The sequence below is a fragment of the Teleopsis dalmanni genome, chromosome 1, assembly GCF_002237135.1.
Source record: "Teleopsis dalmanni isolate 2A chromosome 1, ASM223713v2, whole genome shotgun sequence".
Classification (NCBI taxonomy): Eukaryota; Metazoa; Arthropoda; class Insecta; order Diptera; family Diopsidae; genus Teleopsis; species Teleopsis dalmanni.
This window is the reverse complement of record NC_051846.1, coordinates 228,010,920-228,031,622: the sequence shown is the minus strand read 5'-3', so window position 1 is coordinate 228,031,622 and position 20,703 is coordinate 228,010,920. Positions and strand designations below refer to the sequence as shown.

General features: G+C 27.2%; 1 protein-coding gene across 3 annotated transcripts in view; it reads left to right on the top strand.

Annotated features, from left to right (window-relative positions):
- LOC119672519 (bumetanide-sensitive sodium-(potassium)-chloride cotransporter) overlaps nucleotides 1-20,703 on the top strand; it is an 86,393-nt gene that overhangs the window by 48,614 nt on the left and 17,076 nt on the right. For all 3 annotated transcript variants that reach the window (XM_038083578.1, XM_038083581.1, XM_038083580.1), the window contains exons 2-4: nucleotides 10,675-11,211; nucleotides 20,283-20,459; nucleotides 20,531-20,645. In XM_038083578.1, coding sequence (XP_037939506.1) covers nucleotides 10,982-11,211; nucleotides 20,283-20,459; nucleotides 20,531-20,645 — 522 coding nt within the window. In that variant the 5' untranslated portion in view covers nucleotides 10,675-10,981. The remainder of the gene's footprint in view (nucleotides 1-10,674; nucleotides 11,212-20,282; nucleotides 20,460-20,530; nucleotides 20,646-20,703) is intronic.

The following is a 20,703-nucleotide window of genomic DNA, read 5'->3' as shown; positions in this document are numbered from 1 at the left end:
CATTGTTTGCAGATAAAGTTATAAAGTACATGCCGACTTTAATATTTTAAAATTAGTTTCTCTTCTAGTATTTATAAGAAGCTTAAAAGCCAATAAAGTTTTCTCAATAAGAAACCGCAAAGAATGCTATTAACAAGCAATTTATAGATAATTGAGAGTTAATATCTAAAACAGCCTGCATTTTTACAACTTTGTTGCTTGTGGTTTTTACATAGAACTATTATTTTTCCAATATTCATATTGCAAAACATTTTTATTAAGATATTTTGCGATTTTTGAATCAAAGCACGTTTTAACTATTTTTAAGTTTTTTATATGCAAACAAATGTTATTTATTTGTTTTAGTTAAATATAAAATATGAAATCATAAAATCAAATAGCAGTTCGTGCAGAACCTGCTAGGGCTTAGGTATATAATAAATAGGAAGTAGTAACATTAGTTATATTAATCTTCTCCAAATCAGGAAACTTTTTTATGTTAAGGTGAATCATGAGTTCTCTCTAAGCATTTAAATTTGAATTCAAGTGAGTAAATAGTAATACCAATTCAGCAGTGTTGAGCAATTCTTAAATCACTTCTATAGTGCCATGTAAATCTTACTGATTCCATCACAACTCTTTGGTTTCACATAAATAATATCAGGGTTCTCATTTGTCTAGTTTAGTACATCTCGACCGGAATCATTAAATCAGTTGTTAATATAAGACTCAACTGAAGCTGCGGTATTGTGTTTGACTGGAACTATAGAAAAGTTCTAAAGGCCTATTTCGATCTACAAGAAAGATATAAAAGGTAACTGAATTGTTGAATGATTATAATGTATTGCTCAGTTGTTAACGTAAGACTCAACTAAAGTTGCGGTGTTCTGTTTGACTGGAACTACAGAATTTTAAAGGTCTATTTTGATCTACAAGAAAGATTAACGAAAACTCTCCATATGAACTTCTTAATTGTAAAGTAATGTGTGATATAATGGATCTTTTGAACTTTTTTCTTTAAATTTGCTTATTATAGAACAAATTAAAATATAAAATCAAAAACACTGTCATCGAAATTTATTTTTTCCGTTACCTACCATTAACAAAACAGAAGATATTGCGCTTTTCAAATGAAAGGTAAAACAAAGAAATTCTAACTTTGAACGAGAATGTGAACTCCCGCTTTAAAACTCTTCTCCTAGTGCAGATCAAAAAGGAACACCCACAAAATTAATAGAGAGATAATAGAGAAACAGAGAAAAACTCCCGATCTAATACTTTCCTCCGATTCCAGATCAAAATCGGACATCCACAAAGAGAAAACAATAGTAATTTTAATTTTCGACAATAATATGATCTAACACTCTCCTTTTAGTCAAGATCCAAATCGAACACCCACAAAATGAGATAATAGAGAAAAGGGAGATAACTCCTAATCTAACACTCTTTCCCTGCTCCAGATCAAAGACGGACATCCACAAAGAGAATAGAATCCTCATCAGATTTAAGCAGACATGATATTCTGCCTCTTTCGACAGATCCATCTTATCAAGGCCATGAATTTGTTGGTTAGATAACATACCAATAAATTCAGTTCCGTTCTACTTAAAACATTATACGAGTATATAAACTTATTTATTTAGTTATAAAAGAAAAACCCAACATTTTTTATTTCTATTGTAGTAGTGAAAATAAATTCGATATATTTTGATTAAATAAATTTGTGAATTGCGAAAAAAATTTTTATAGACTTATTGCTTGCTAAGTATCACTATTAGCTACTGTATTATGTTGGACACTTCAAAAAAAAAACAGAGAAATATATTCTAAACTTTAGCAGAGTTTACATCATTACCGCTAGTGCTTGCACTGTCTTCATCGGTTGGTGCTAACAGTATTTGGTGTGGAAGTTCACCTACATCCAAAATTTCTTTCGGAACTTCAGATTTATCGTTACTAACTGATGACTCTTGCGTACACATAGAGATTTGCATTTTTTCTTGCAAATCGTTGCTAACAGATGACTCTTGCATAAACATAGAGATATGTATTTTTTCTTGTAAAGTATGCATATATTCGGTTTGTTCCTCTAGTTTATTTAAAAGATCGTGCGTTTTGTCCTTAGAAGCTTGAGCCTTTTCTTCTAACTTATTAACATAATCTTTCAGATCTTCATAATTCCTCAATTGTTCTTTTTTAAGGAAAGGATTCATTTTCAATATTTCTCCAAGATCAGTATCTTCGGTTTTGCAAATAATCGGAATAGTTTTATTCTTGCCACGTACACGTAAAGTATTAATTTCTCCTTTCAATTTATTGATTTCAGCTTGCAAAAAGGTAATATCACTTTGGATTTCCACATCTGTCTTAGACTTGTTAGTCATAGCGTAATATGCAAGTTTTTCAATTTCATCCCATAAGCTGTTATTTTCTTTACGTAATGCAATGCACGCCTCATCCATATTATCAATACCATGCATTATTTCTAAAACGTCTTTATCATGTCTTTGATTTGCCACACTTTGCTCTGTCTTATATGCAGAAGGGAGAGAAATATTGTCACAACTGTTGATATTTGTTTCATTGACTAAAGTTGTTTCACTAACACTTTTTTTGAATTTCTTGGCACTGGTGGCTGTTAGATCTGTTTCACTGTCTTTATACTTTCTTTTTCTTGTACTCTTGGGCACTAATGTGACTTCACTAGTTTTGCTTCTAGATATCTTTGCTTCATTGCAATCTATAGAGACTTCATCAGTTTTCTCTTCACATTTTGTTGGATGTTTGGACACAGATGTAACCTCGATGTCTTGGATTTGAGTTTTTTCTTTTTGTTGTCTACCCAGCGCTTCGTTGCATATCATTTCAAGCTCATCTAATTTAGAATAACAGTTTGTGTGAGACATATCTGAGGTTATTTCGGTAAGTGTATTTTTAGTATCATTGCTTAAACTGTTAGATCTGTGCGATTTTTGTTCTTTATTTTGCTCCAGCTGGTCTATTGATGTGTCCAGTTCTGGTTTGTCTAACATATTTTTAAAGTCAAAATTCTTATCGCTTAATTTTGAATAATAACTATCCATTGTAGACTGCAAATTTTTGGTAGTGAAAACTAAACGGAACTGATTAACAAATTTTGTAATTTTAAATTTAAGGAATTTTAAAAACTCCCTAAATTTTAGCAGATTTTATTTTCAAAACTTTAATAAAATAATATACTATTTTCATAGCATACTGTATTCATATATAAGTATATGTTCAGAATTAAACAAAGAACTCATTGAATTTGCTTTGAGATACATTAATTTTTATTTCCCTGAGGCAGAATTTTTATCGCAGCACAAAATAAGAGAAACCTTTTATTAGGTATTTGTCGTTCATTTGACTTGAGGCTAAAAACTTAATTTTCTAAATATTTTAGACGATAACATATACATGCGAGTCTACACTAATAAACATTAACATATTTAATTTTTTATATATATTAAATCTTTTAACTGTTAAAATTGGCTTTTAACGAAAGGTTAATCTATTTTTTATGTCCTTTTTTTGGGATTTTATCATGTGAACATGAAAAACAAGATAAGATGATTTTAAGTTGATTGTTAAAAAATTGACAAAAACATGTTTCTATATGTAAATGTTCTAATCGAACATTTTTAGGTGATTACTTTGAAAGACTTGTAGGTTTCTTGATTATTGAATTCAATCTTGGATAGTATTAAGTTGTAAAACATTTCCTTCAAATTGTTTCATATATATATATATATATATATATACCATGTGTGTTGTATAAAGTTGTAGTGTCTGGAAAAGTAGCCTAAATACCTTTAATCTTTCTGTGTAAAATTTTCAAAGAAAATATTAAAATTTCTATTTTATTATTTATAAAACTTACAACTACTTTCAGGATAACAAATATTATTCATAAATTTATTTGAACAGGATCTATTTTCACAAGTAAATAAATTAAAACATTATTTTAGAAGTAATGTTAAAAAAATTTTTAAACAAAATATATAAACGACATTTTCTTATTTTTAATTGACTATAAATAGTTCTAAATTATGTTTATTAAAAATTTTTATACAATACGTGTATAGCGTCACTGCATAACGCTATGCAGTTCACAATATTCCTATGATATCACAACAGGCCATTATTTGAGCACAAGTGAAGACATATATATAAGGCCGCCACTCTAACCTAATCTAACTTAAATGAATAACAATCTTATGATACTTACAAATATTTTGTAATTTAATTGGAAAAAATATTAAAGTATAGTCAGGTATTAAACTGAGAGCTAATTGTTATATAAAAAAATTATTTATTAATCGTAAACATCCATTTCTTGTGTCATATCTGCTTAATCCTCATATCCGAGTGTGTACTTCATACAATTTTTTACAATCTTGATGATTCTATTTCTGTTTCTTCATTGTACTTTTTCTCTTTTTTTTTCAATTTTCTCAAAGTTCTTTTAATATTTACTTTAATCCATTGTTATTCTTTTTTATGGCTTAGATTCCTGCATATAGATAAAGACTTTTTTCTTGATACAGAAAATTATCATAGATATATCTTAAAATAAAAATCCAATATTAAGTTTGATGCTGTGCTTTAAATGCTAATTACTCTTTCTCTAATCTGTAGTCGTAATAGAGACTCGAGTTTCTGGTATATAGTTTTAACATTACCGATTCTAAGTAAATCGTATAAAAGTTACTATAGTGTGTTATCATACTCTATAGTCTTTCTTATTGTCTATATAGACTATCTTTCTGCAATTGGAACCTAGCTCAGTCAATACAGCCTCTAGGTTTATTAAATTTAACATTTTCTTTGCAGAAAGCATGTTTATTTCTTAAATCTTTCCTTTGGTGATTATGTTTTTAATTTTTAAGTTTCTGTTTACATTTCACTTTTTCATTGTGCTTTCTCTTATTGTATCAATATGGATTTTATTTGTCATCAAAACAAGAGCTTGTAATGTTGAACTGATTTCTATAACTGACTTTCAAATTCGATCCCTAACTAATCCATTGTCTCCACAACTAAGTTTTTTTATTTGTTATATTTATTTAAACTCTGTTATATGGTTTGTAAACAACAGTTTAAATAGAACTGACTTCTTTAACTGAATGCTACTCTTTCCTTGCTTTTAGGTGATTTTGAAGCAGGAGCTTATTATATTGAACTGACTTATTTAACGAAGTACCGAATTTAATCCACGATTGTTGTTTGTGTTTGGAGGTGATATTATTGATCTTCTTTTGTGTATATGTTTTTCTAACGCTTTAATTTCATCTTTACCGGATTCTAGTTAGTCCGTTGAAAATTGTTTTGTTCTATTATTAGATTTCTGTTAAAAAATAAAATAATATAATCATAAGTTTTCTTTTTAGGATTATAGAATATGGATCTTAAACATTACTGTCTTCTAGTTTTGATACATTTTTAAAGTATTGTCAGCAGTTTCCGACTTTAATTAATTAATCGTCCTGTACTTTATTCATCAGCTAGGTTTATCTCTTTAAAGATTCTTTTCGTTGCTCTAATTGAAACATTTCTTATTCTGTGAAGTGTATCTATTTTTGTTATATTATATATTTAGACAGACAACCTCTGTATTTTTGAATGTAATGTTTCATAATATTTCTTGGTTAGACTCAATGTCTGGAATATATTTTTTTCTGCTTTTGGAATTGATGCTGATCAAAGTATCTGCTATTATTAGTCAAAATTCTATTATTAGTACTAGCGATCATTATACAATAATATTATCATTACATAGTTTTCCTTTCTATGTATTTCGAATTAATATTATCTTCAAATTCTATACTGTTAATATTTTTCATATATATTGTATGTTTAAAGACCTCTTTCAATTGTTTATGTACAAACATATATATAAACGTAAGCAAAGAAAAATTATTGTATGTTCAAAAACCTGTAGCTTGAAATTGAAAATGCATCTGATTATGAATATCTTTTGTCAAGTTGTCTTATTAAAACGAATTGAATAGTTGTCTACTTCACGTTAAATTTCTTCTATTTACTTTTTTGATTGTTTGTATTTTTAGTGTGTTTCTATTATTGCTATTATTATTTTATTTATTTTTTTTCATTGGACAATATTTGCATTGTCAATTGCTTATCGTTGTCATACATTTTCATTTAAATTTTTATTGTGCATCGTGAACTCCTCCTCACAGCTTGACTTTGTACATTTATTCACTACCTCAACGACATTATAAAAATAATAAGAATTTCTTGAAAAATATTTCTTCTCGAATCACTTGTTTGTGTTTATATTTTTGTATTTTATGTTTATTTTTACTTGAATTTTAATTGAATTTTATCACGTGCCATTTTTTGTGTACTTTCCAGCAACCTTTAAATTAATTTCTTTTAATATCTACTTTTCTTTAAAAAAAACTTTGTGCATTTGAAGAGTAGTAAACTTATAACATAATCAATAATTGAGTTAGATTAGATTGCTTTGTATAAATAAACATAAAATATATATATCACATTTGCGCTGTGATAACAAGTCACATGTTCAAAACTTTTTATCTTATATTCTTTAATTTTTTTACAGATCAAATGATTAAGTCCTTTTGATCGTGGTTTTGAGATAATCTGCCATCATATTTTTCGTCGAATTTATAATTAAATATATTCTCATGTATTAATTTTTTAGTAAAATAAAACAAGCACATATGATTATGCGTGACAATAAGTCACGCATAAATTAATGCGTCCCTATTGATATCAGATAGATCTAAACTTCTATTTAGATTTATTAGTAGCCAATGTCAATGTCTATATTTTTGAAAAAAAAAAACACCATTCATTTTTGAAAGATTTTGTACAGCGTGCCTCTGAACCAAGCCCAAGTGAGCTCTAGTTTTAATAAACATATACCGCCCTATTTTCTCTCTTATCCTCATCTCCCAGTGGAGCATAGATCCTCTACCATACTTTTATATCGGATTCTCGGCAGATATCATTCCAGGAACAATTGGTTTCTCTTAGCTCTTGCTCAATTGTCCTTCTCCAAGTTTTAACTGGCGCTCCAGGTTGACGGATTCCACCTCAGAGTTTGGCGTGCAATGTTTTCATTGGGTCTGCGAAGATTGTGGCCTATCCAGCACCATTTGCGTCTTCTTATCCCAACAGTAGCAGGTGATTGAATGTAACGGCCCATAGGTTAATGTTTGTAATGCGGTTGGGCCACCGTGTTCTTAATATGTGACGCAAACATTTGTTCACAAAATATTGTATTTTTGCATCAATCTCTCTTGTTCCAAAGTACACCAGCATAGAATAGCACAGACTTTACGTTGGAGTTGTAAATGTGAAATTTTGTGCGAGTGGAAATTTGGTTAGAATGCCATACAGTCCGAGCCACTCTTAGATCGCGCTATTAGAGCGATCAAATTTCTACTTTTTTTCCGGTGGAAAATCAATACGAAACTCTTATATGATGACAATGTGATCCCAAATGTTCCCAACAAAAATACATTTTTTTAAAAAATAGTGAATGTGGGAATAATATTTTTTTTGACTACCATCAAGAGCTTTTGAAATCTCTTAACGGCTGTTTAAAGTATAATTAGTGATAAAAAAATTTTGAATTAAAAAAAATTTCTGTTTTAAAAAATACAGGTATACATGTAATTTATTAAATTAAATTTTAAATTAAAATTAATTTATATTTGTTTAATATGTCTATTTTAAAAATTATATATTTTAATGTTCAATTATTCAATTAATTATATATTTATTTGCAATCAGCACTTTGGTATTATTGCTAAGAAATTATTCAATTCAATATAAACATATTGGTTCAAAGTTAAGGCCAAATTGTAGAGCTATTGTTCTTTTATATAAATTATTAATCATTTTCATTTTGACAGCACGATGATCAATAGTTTAATAATTTATAATTGATTAATTTTAGGCGTCCATATATTATTTGTAAAAACGTGCAATGTTAATCAATATACCATAAAACTAATCCTTATTTCAGTATTTTGTTTAATAAATCGATAATAATAAAGTTAAAACTTTTAACTTTTAACGACCCACAAAATCTTCCTGTGTGTACTTATTGATCCATATTTTTACCTTATAAATATCGAACAATTAAAAACCATGTAATGCCAAGAACGTTGTGCAAATCTCAATGTTGTAATATAAACATATTTAATAAAAAAAAATTGTTTATTAAATAACAAAATAAGTGTTAATTAATTATTAATTAAATTAGTTTTGTTATTGGTACCCTGAAGATGACTATAGAATATACTTTAAGTGTTGGTGTAAATAAAAATATTTTTAAAAACTAATTTTTTTAAAAAAGTGTATTATGTAAAAATTAACTAATTAACCCCTTTCTAAACACAAAATTATTATTGACAGTTATAAAAATAATTAGATATTTTAAATGAAATTTTGTAATATAATTTCTACTTTATTACTAAAATGTTTCTGCACATAATTTTTTCTAATTAAATTACAGCAATTTTCCAGCTTCCTCTTAATTTCACTACAGATAATAAAATTATTTCATTTGCATATTAAATTTACGTTGTGTGGCACAAAATTTAAATTCCCACAATTTCATAATTAGCGCAATTATAATAATTTATTCGCCCGTCTATTTAAGTCACATTAGTGCATGTGTTCACATGCTGAGTTCGTCGTTTTCGTTTCTAAAATTGGAAGATACTCGGACTATTTTTAGTCTGAACGCTAATGTTGGATTAAAAAGATTTTTGCGAATATTTACTGTTCATTTCATTTAAGCTATTCTGATCTAAACAATAAATTAAAATACTTGTAAAAATTTAAACTATGTGAGATTAGTGCATCATTTGTTTCGGAATGTAAACATTTTAAGTATGAATAATTGTTATAATTAATAAATAAATTATAATCAAGTTTTAATTGCATTTGTAGTAAAATTGTATTCGTAGTACTATTACTTAATCTTAGTATATTATGAATGAAAATTTATGAATGATATGAATGAAAATTTACTAACAATTAAATAACATTTTTTGATGTTTGAATAATTTTATGATATTTTTATTGTATTAATAAAGATTCTTATTGAGTCAGTAAAATAATAAATTATATTTTTGTTGTTAAATAATAATTTATATTATTATAAATAATATAATATAATAATAAAATTACAATATATTATTAAAAATTTTATTGTTTTACTAACATTTATTTTAATTTAATATTATAATATATTAAAATCTTGCTTCTTGTCGTCATTCACGAAATATTTTATATTATATTTAAGAATTTTTTAGGAAAATGACACACTTTTAAAGTAATCTCTTTTATTATGTAGTTTATTTTCTATGTTGATTTTATTCTAAAATTTTACTAAATAGTTCTATTACTGCTTACTGCTTTAAATAAAATACAATTTAATTAAATATTTTCAGAAAATTTATTTATAAATCTGTATGAATTTTTTATTAATATAATTTAAATATCTTTAATATTTAAATAAGAGTTTTTTATTTTCTTATAATTATTTTTAATTTGTATAGTTTCTGTAACTTTTCGATTACGACTTTTTATTATTTTTATTTATACTATAATTTTTTTATAACATAAAACATAGGTATATGTAACATTATAACATATATATCTCATTTTTTTTATTGATTTTTAATTAATAAAAAGGCTGAAATAATCTACTTTAGTACCACTACTCTAAAAATATATTTAAATTTGAAAAAAAAAACACAAAAACATAATCCTTCTCAGTGTGATTACCTCGACACCTATTTCTATTACTGTCCTGTTGTTCTTATATCCTTAAATGCTGTTTCCACACCTAATAGTTTTTCATTTCTACGTGTTTAGAAAAAGTCAAATATGAAATCTATTATGGAATCTATGGAATCTATATGGAATCTATTTTTAAAATAGAAATCTTATAGAAATCAAATAATACCGCCACAAACAGAATAGAATTGAAATGTAACAATTAAAAATAAAAATATAATTTATTAATTAATTCAATTATTCTACAGCTGGTTTATGATTTCGTTCTAATATAATAAAAGTTTCACAGTAACAAAACACCAGAAAAATATGCGAACAAAAAAGTCAAGTACGGCTTTGGATCAGTTGGTTAAGGTGCGCTGTCTCTAAGCTTCAAATTTGGTAGGACACGAGTTCGATTCCTGGTACTTGCAGTCTCAAAAAATTATTTATGAATAATTAAAAACAAGAATTATTTCCAAGACAACTGATGCTGGGTATTTGGCAATACTTAAATCAGCTGTATGGTCAGCCAAATTAATTAAAATAATATAAAATTAATTTTTGTTGTTGTAGTTCACTACTGTTCGCAAAACCTTTTTTGTATATTTTAACTAAAAAACTCAGAAAAGCAATACTTTTCTTAATTTGTTGACAATATCTTTCAAGTGTATGGAGGTCCCTTCTTTCACATTTTAATAAGTAAGATATTAAAGTTATTAATTGTGAATTATATATTATTTACACATTTTCATATGTATTATTAACTTTAACAATAATAATTAATAGTTTTAGTTTTTAGTTTTGTGAATGATTATTTTTCAAATATTAACGTATTTATTTGTGATTTATCGATTTCGCATTGCTCACTTTGTTGTCTTTCTCTCTTTTCAGAACGCTGCGTTTTTCTAAGAAATCGTTAAAGCTGACAAGGCTTTTCAGTTCGAACGTTGACGATGTTGTAATTAAGACAACAAAATATTTTATTTGAAACTGACAATAGCAACAGTAGCGGTACTAAGAGCTAAATCAATGTTTACCTACTAAGGGATACTTACGTGGATTAATAGGAAACAGTAAAAAGGACAAAAAAGCGGAAGGTTTTGGCTTTTTTTTCGTAATTTTAGTTATTGTGCAACTTTCTACACGAACGCACGCCAACTGACTACGTGACATTCAATTGAATTTGTCAAACGGCAAAATGTCAGATTTTTCATCTTATGAAATGGGTTCGGTGGATAGGCCACCAAATCGCTTCCAAGTGAATCCCGTAAATCACAAGAACAACAATGACAAATCAGCGGCAGATGATGTGCCACACGAGGTGTATCGGCGCCTAACAAACAATGATGGCGAACCCATCGAAGATGATACCTTTAATGAAAATGATTCACAACTGCGTAAACAGGAACAACAACCCAAACAGCAGAGGTAAGTGGAAGTGACAGTGACAGTGAAAGTGACAGTCAAAGTGAAAGTAGAAGATTTTTATCAGAAATACTCGTACTTTGGAAACCTTAATGTTCTTCATCATTTCGCAATTTGTGTGTAAATGTAATTTGCCGTAGTGTTGCCGTAGTGTTTATTTAATGGAAAACTTTGTTGTTGACTTTTTGTCGCCAAGTTGTTTTGGCGCGTTAATGTGCACCATGAAATGTTGAAAATGTGAAATGTTTTGGAACAGTCAGTCAAGGATAGCTAAATTGATAGCTAATATCTTATGCTACCGGTTGGTTGTTGCTACATCAGTTCACTTCACATTGCCTATTTTTAGGCAACTTAGACTGTACATAATCGAACCTTAAACTTTAAAGTTAAGAATAATAAATTACGAATGCTTCCTTGCTTTCAAAAATTTGCGGATCACGTCCTAATTTTTATGCATGCAACTTATGCGATATTTAAGTTAGTTATTTGTGGGGGCTTGTTGGCTCTAAAAGTAATATTGTAATATTGTTAACATAATTCAAGAGGCATTTTACCATGTTAAATTCCATCGAATTTATTACCACTGACATTTGCAAACATTTACTGACATGTGTTGATGCCTACACGTCACATGTTCTTAATTTACGCAGCACCCACAGTCATAGCTTCCGGAATATTATAGAGTTTCATTCAGTAAATTTTGAACATATAAGAATTGGTGAAATTTCTATGGCATACATATTTTTCAATCAATTATTCTTAAAATCAGTCTTTTGAAGACGTTTATATTTTTAGATACTGTTTACGTGACACTTAATGACAATTTCGAAACCTTTTTATATATTAACAATTTAAAATTGTTGTAATAAAATTATTTACGTTGCGAACACGACAGGAATTGAAGTTTGTGTTTCCTGGAAATATATTTCAAATTGTATGGAATATATTATTTTGTCATTAAAAAGGTATTTGTATTACTTTTTTTTACCGCTAAAAAAATTGTATTTCAAGCGGTTGAAATATATTTTATTTGAAATATGTCGTTATCATATCGTTGTCAGCCTCTTTCAGAAATTTTAATCGAAATGTATTAATTTTCATATAAGCTGAATCCAAATATATGCTGAATTCAAAATTTTTGATCAAAATGATATTATTTTTATATATCTGCTGAATCCAAATATATGCTGAATTCAAAATTTTTAATCGAAATGTCTTAATTTACATATAAGCTGTATCCAAATATTTGCTGAATTAAAAGTTTTTGATCGAAATGCCATAATTTACATATATGCTGTATCCAAATATTTGCTGAATTCAGAATTTTTGATCGAAATGATATTATTTTTATATATCTGCTGAATCCAAATATATGCTGAATTCAAAATTTTTGATCGAAATGTCTTAATTTACGTATAAGCTGAATCCAATTATTTGCTGAATTCAGAGTTTTTGATCGTAATGATATAATTTTCATATAAACTGAATCCAAATATTTGCTGAATTCAGAGCTTTTGATCGTAATGATATAATTTTCATATAAGCTGAATCCAAATATTTATTGAATTCAAAATTTTTGATCAAAATGCTATAAATTACATATATGTTAGATCCAAATATTTGCTGAATTTAAAGTTTTTGATTGAAATGCTATAATTTGCATGGATCCAAATATTTGCTGAATTTAAAGTTTTTGATCGAAATTATATAAATTACATATATGCTGAATCCAAATATTTGCTTAATTCAAAATTTTTGATCAAAATGCTATAATTTACGTATAAGCTGTATCCAAATATTTGCTGAATTCAAAGTTTTTGATCAAAATGCTATAATTTACATATATGTTAGATCCAAATATTTGCTGAATTCAAAATTTTTGATCAAAATGCTATAAAATACGTATAAGCTGTATCCAAATATTTGCTGAATTAAAAGTTTTTGATCGAAATGCCATAATTTACATATATACTATATCCAAATATTTGCTAAATTCAAAGTTTTTGTTCGAAATGCTATAATTTACATATACATTTATATATATATATATGCTGAATCTAAATATAAATACTTTATAGTAGAATATATGAAAAACTATACTCGCTATTGAAAATATTGCAGCTTTAAGGATACTGATAAAAATATTGAATATATTATTTATTATATTCACTGTCGAATGTAAATAAGCTATATGGATACTGATGATGAACTACTGATGGTAACATAGAATATATTAAAAATTATGCTTCCAATTGAATGTAATATTGCCGTAATGATACATTTGTAGTGCCTAAATTTTGTGTTAACATTGTTTTTAACGTTTATATTGTAAATTTTTGTTAAATGCTCATCTACAGAGATAATAAAATTCAAAATTTTTTTGTTTTGAAAAATTTCTAAAGTATAATAGTTTATATCTTATCTCAACCTGGGCCACACCTATTTAGATGAAAATTTATAATTAAGTAGAATAATCCAAAAATTTACACCCACTATCAAATACATAAAAGTTTACTTTATAATTGAATATCTTATTAAATGAGTTTTCTTCTAACATTCACCGTTTACCTGTAATCATCCTTTGAAGCGATTACCCATTTATTCATTAGTACTCATACGCACTGGGGAATTTGTTTAGTTTTGTTGAAGAAAGCAGTAGGTCGTTTTAAACGAGGATTATAGAAAAACTGTGAGTGATAGAAGAGAAATTTCTTAGCGAAGAACATTTCCTAGATCAAAAAGTGTTAATATAAGAAGAGCAAAAAAAGTGTAAAAGTTTTATAAAATTATCTATGAAATTAATAAAAAATTTTACAATATAAATCAACCACCATAACTTTTGACTTTATTAAAGTATTATATTTGAATGAAACATGTAGCAAATATTAAGGATTTTTTGAATGCATATTTTTAAGTGTATTTCTTTTGACACTCAGCAGTTCGGTTAATATTGAAAATGGATCCCTTCGCTCGTAATATTTTTTTCGGTTCTCAGACCAAGGAATTGCTAACACCGTCTAAAAATATTTGACATTATGGGACGTTAAGTGAAAATCAAAACTATGTTAATGTTAATGTGTATAATAATAAATAAATAATGAATATTTATTTTAAAATATCAATATTACTTATTTACAAATTTTAAAATATTTTTTAATAAACGCTTTTTTCATAAATATTTGCCACTTACAATTTTTTGTGAAAAAGTAGTTTGCACTTTCACTTTGTATAGATTTTTGCATATAATTTTTGTTTTAGTTCTTATTTTTTTATTACTTATTTTTTTACTTTATTACATACTTTTTGTCATATTACATATATATAATTCTTTTTCATTTTAAATATTTCTTTTAGAAATGAAGATTATTAAGTATAGCATACCTTCGTAATAGCTTTCTTTGTTTTTCGCATTGAACTTAACCGATTCTCTATGAACTAGAATACCATTTAAAATGTAGATGACCAGTGGGTGTGTGAATCAATTTAAATATATTCAAAAATATTTGTTTTTTTATATGACATACATATATGAACTTACAATTAATGTAAATTGAATAGATGCTTAATAAACATTTTATTTTATCAAAAAGTAAAATGCCTTTAAAGTTAGATTAGGTGGAAAAACCTAATTAATTCTTAAATATGCTTTAATATGAACTCAAGTATATGAATGAATAGTCGAATATTAATATTTTTAAATATGCTTTAAAATATGCTTTAATATGAACTCAAGTATATGAATGAATAGTCGAATATTAATATTTTTATTCGGAAATATTTAAGCGCATAATATGATGTTTATAAGTTAATGCGAACGTAGTTAAGAAGACTATTCTTAGTCTTCTTGGCAAAGTTGAGATCTGTTAAATCCATTTTTGCAAAATGGCTGATGATAAAACGATTTTCTAGATAGTGAAGGCTATATTGCTGGTTCAGGATTAACAAGTAATTAATATATACCACCTTCTATTTGTATACAGTAGGCATACAAATTCCAGGTTTGATAAAATTTAAATCTCTTGTTCTTTTCTTATCTTACCTGTTTAATAAGATCTTAAACAGTGAATCCAACTGTCTTAATAGTTCTCATGTCTAGGTATGTATTTAGATATATCACCATTATTTGTGGTCAAAAGTAAACACATTAACCATTCGAGAGCAGCTTTTTGATAACACGGAGGCTTATTCTGAAAGAGTAAATATATAATATAATTTCGATGGCTTAAAGAGTTTAGAATGCTTGAACTGAATGGAGATATAGCGACTTTCTGTGGCTTGAAATGATATTCTTGCTTGAGCGAAATAAAAGTCACAAAGGCTATATTATTATGTGGAAATTATTTTATTCTATTGTCTTAATTTCTTAAGCCGGAAAACTTGAAATATGTTCTGGAAAAATATTTCTTTTTCTGTATAATTTTCTAATGTCAATAGTTTTGAACTCAATTCCAGCTTGCTGCGTTGAATGAATGTTGACGACTTCAGAGAATATTTTGAGAAATAACTTAAAAAAATGTTAAAAAAATTTCTTAAAAACTCTTTGACTTATCCTCGTACTATTAAGTTTAAAACTAATGTCAGCATTTTAGTTTTATTAATATTTTTATCTTTTTACACATTATGTTTTATTTCGTCATATGTGCATATGTGAATAAATCGACACGCCTCTGTCTTTTGCACAGTAACTTCAGAAGATTGCAGAGCATAAAAGTTTAAATTGCAAATTTGTCTGTAAAATTGCTGAAGGTAATTGGCTTTAAATACTTTTAATGATTATTACAAAAACTTTCTGAATTTCACTTTATAAAAAGTTTTTGTTTTATTCAAACTTTGGGAATAATGAAATGTATATATAATAAATTACATGTACATGTGTTTAATATATTGTGCTAATCTCTCGGATAAAAGTTCAGCAATCCTTCAGTTTCAAGTTCAATGTCGGATTTTGTTTACTAAATCTTTTTTAATAAATCCTGAAAGCGTTAATGTCTGCGTATATTGCTTTAAATTTATTATGTTGAAGTGCATATATATAAAATATTTTATTATTTTTATTGAAAGTGAAATTAGCTACTCAAATTCTAAACCCGGTTTTTAAATGTTTTGTTATTTAAATTAAATGCAAAAATCTTATATTTTTTGTTGTATTTATTATTTTATGCATTTGGTTTTACTTGTTGCTTTTGTTATAAAGTGATCAGCTTACGTATTGTGTAGATTTAATTAAATTAAAAATAATTATTTAAAAAATAATTTTTATATTATATAGTTAATATCTGTTGAAATATATAATCATTAAATTTATATTGTTATAAAAATGTTGACTGATATAAAATATCTTATATGAGAATTAGTATTGAAAATTATAATAGTATTTTATATCTGGTATATATTTTGTAATAATCTACAGAAGTATTTTCAAGTTAAAATAAAGCAAATAAAATTTTTAAATATAATAATATCAAATAAAATATTGTACACATACTGTGCATATCATCCCTAGTTAGTAAACATATATATATATTGTAACGACCTTTCCGGCCTCTACCGCGGCCGGGGTATACTCAGCGTATACCAGGGTTCAGTACAAAAAAAACTCAACAACCAAAAATTTAATAGGCCAAATTAAATTACAAATAATTATAAAAAAAAAATACATTACACGATTTATAACATACTTCAATTAATTATATTTAAATTTCATGGATATCTTAATTATTATATAAAAGAACTTAACTCGGAGTACTTTCAAAAAAACTAAGTAAATAAATAATTAATGTAATAGGTAACAGTATTCATTTAACATACTTTAATTAATTATATTTAATTATCATGGATATTCTTAGAAAATTAAATAATACTTCAAAAAAACTAAAACAAAACATACTTCAAAAAAAACTAAGTATGTAGATAGTTAATGCACTAAGTAATTCATTTAGTTATTATTGCTATTCTGGCAATTGATGCCTTATTGTTATTAACGTTCGCGCCACTGCTGCTGTTGCCGTCGCCGTTGCTGTTCCAGGTGTCAGTTTGATTTTATCACATTCAATGCATTCGATAATTGATTTATTGATATTACAAAAAAAATTCCATTTGATATATATTATTGAAATATAAAAATTATTAGATGTTAACTCTTTTCTATTGTTTAGTTTCGTATTTATAATTTAGTTAGTAATATATTTGAATTTCTTTAAACACTTCATTTAAGTAATTTATTTTATTTCTCTTGTATTCTTTGCGGATCACTGAAGTTAAACTCTGTCATACGTTCTGCCCGTTCCGTTCAAAAAAAACTCCACCAAGAAGCTAGAAAATCCTCCGAATGCTCCTTTTATTTACTTTTTTATAACTGCTTAACTCATACTTTTTAATCCGCCGTTTCTCGGTCAATGCACTTAATTAATGTTTTCTACTTCGAGACTCACGAAAGCTTTCCATTATTTTGTTATTGATTCTCTTACCTTGCAATGTTTACGCTGCATTCTCAGCTTCTCTTATTACTCATTGCAACTTTTGGAGATCAAACGAAAATTAACAAAACAAATTAAAATGACATTTCTCACGTTGTTATTTTGTTTTGATTTTTTCTTTTTTGTTCCATAAATGTGTTTGAGTGCTAGTTTCTTTTTTTTCCTAAATAACAATTAAAATTCTATTATAATTAAAATTCATTGCAAACGAAAGTGAGACCGACAAACCAAAAGACCTGTTTGCGAACCAGTCGTGAGGATTCGAGGTAATATCTATGAAATATTTGACATTCAGTGTTTTTAATTATTCATTTATCCTAGGTCCTCAACGCTGTAAGATCAATTTTTATTTTTACTTCAAAAATTGATCATTACAATATAGATGTATACACTCATAGTAGTAGTACACTCATAAAAAAATGCTCTAACCACATACTAGCTAAATTGACCTGATCATTTTGTTAGAAAAACTGATAAAAACCATGGTTGAACCAACTTGAAGCATCGAGTAAAATTATTTTGTCCTGAAATTTAGTTAAAATTTGGTTAAAACAACCAAATTATTTTTCTGATTGCATGCAATTAACAGGCACGGGAACTTTAACAGTTGAAAGTGTGTCTGTTATCTGGTTTAGCATAGAAGTATGTAATATGACAGATCACATTAACATGAAATTTCTTTTCGCCAGACAATTCGTATGATTTATTTCCTGTCAAATGGATTGGAAGAATGGCATTCCTATTGTAGAACTTATAGTGATCTCGCAGTATACTTACGGCTTTAGAACTAAATAAATTGGTACATGAATCTTAAGTCCCAATGGCAGATGATGGGTGTAGGGCCTACTGTCTATAACCGGAGCTATCTGCTATCAAGATTTGCGTTCGAGTCAACTTTACTAAAGGCTTAAGAAGTGCCCATATCCAAGCATCAATCGTCGAGAATTTAGGTAGAGTGTTATTACATGTGACAGCGATTGGCAAGAAAAAACAAAGCTTTGGGTTTTCAGAAGTTTTTTTAGCGAAATATGTTGAACTTTTCTGGTATGCTGCAATAATTGACAAACAAAAACAAAATGGTTACTTGCTAGGTGTCTGGTCACACAGAAATCAATGATAATGAATTTGCAAATAATTTAGTAAGAACTGAAGCAGCCATGCGATTGTTGGACCAGAAAATTAATGCTTAATAAATTGGTCCACAGCAAGTTTCTAATAAAGAATGATTTGTAACCCAAAAATGTCACCACTGACGTTACACCCCAAATAACTGTCAGGTGAAACAGCTGCTTCTTCCATACAATTATGATAGGGAGTTGCTCTTCATATAATCTGTTAATAATATCTCTCCTATATTATTAACAGATTATCTGACGGGTCATCAATATATCAAAAATGCCTAAAAAATTTTTTTAAGTACCTTTTAATTTAACTTATAGTTAATTTTAATAACTTTGTAGTTACGAGGGCGGTTTGATAAGTCAGTGACTTTTTGAATAAAACAAATTATATTCGGCAAATAAACATTTTATTTTTCTACATAATCACGTTTTAGCTCGATACATTTAGTTCATCGTTTTTCTAATTTTCTTATTCGCTCCAAATAATAGGTTTTTTCAAAGCCCTCAAAATACGCGTTTGTTTTGGTAATGACTTCTTCATTGGACCCAAATCTCTTACCGCTCAGCCATTTCTTTAGGTTTGGAAACAGAAAATAGTCGCAGGGGGCTAAATCTGGAGAATATGCTGGATGGGGTAGCAGTTCGTATCCCAATTCGTAGATTTTTGCCACAATGCTTAATCAGCACACGAAATTCACTTTTTTCCATTTTCGTAAAAATTCACGAGGTTGTCTGCTTTGAATGGCTATCAAACACCAACTGAACGACGTAGCTTGTTCAAAATTAAAAAGTTGTCCATTGGTAGATTACAGCTGACGGCAACACTGTTGCATTTGGAGTAACTGCGCGAGAAATTCAAAAAGTCACTGATTTATCAAACCGCCCTCGTATTTTCATTAAATTTTTTCTTGAAATATTAGGTGTTTTATAAAATAAATAAATTTTAAATATTTACACATTTTTTTTAAAAACACACTTGTTATATTTAATGATAATAATTATTTAAAATGGTTTTTTTTCCATTTCATTAATTTTTGATGTTGTTAATTATTTGTCATTTTTATGCTAAGGCCGTATTTAATATTTCATGAAATTCTCTTATGTGATTAATGAAGATACTTTCCTTCGATATTTTTTCGCTTAAGTAACTTTCTTATTACGACAAAAAATAGTTTTAAGACTCATTTATTTTGCTGCCACTTGCATTGATATCAATCTGTGGAGAAAATAAATTGCTGCAATTGAGCACAATAGACTGGGCAACATTTTTTGCTAATTAAGTAGCACAAAATAAATTTTTCCTGTTTTTCTGGCAATTAATTATACACTTTGTAATATTTTTTCAGTCATTAAACACATTTCGACATTAATATTTAGATTTATTATTTGCAATCGTGTATTTTATTAATATTTGATATGATTTTAAATATTTTAATTTGTTTAAAAAATATTTTGGTTTTTATTCATTCATATATAGACAATCTATCAAAAGTAGTTTTCGCGATAAGGATAAACCATCACGTTTTAAGGATTTACAAACGACACGTTTTCAAGTAGCACCACAAAATGAAGATTCAGATGACTCCAATGATTCCAAAGAAGATCGTGAGCTGCTGGATAATGAATATGATACAAAATATGGTAAAAGCTTTCGGTAAATGAATTAAATATATGCATATATAATTTTTATAATATATTTTTTAAATGTGTTCTAAACCTTTGCAGACATTTTACACGTGAAGCTTTACCACGTTTGGATAATTATCGTAATATTATGTCAATACAAGCTGCCTACCGTCCTACACTTGATGAACTACACAATGCAACCCTAACTGGCAAGGTGAGTTAGTTTTGTGAATTGTTGTAAGGGAAGTCTTTTAAAGTTCTAAAAATGTTGC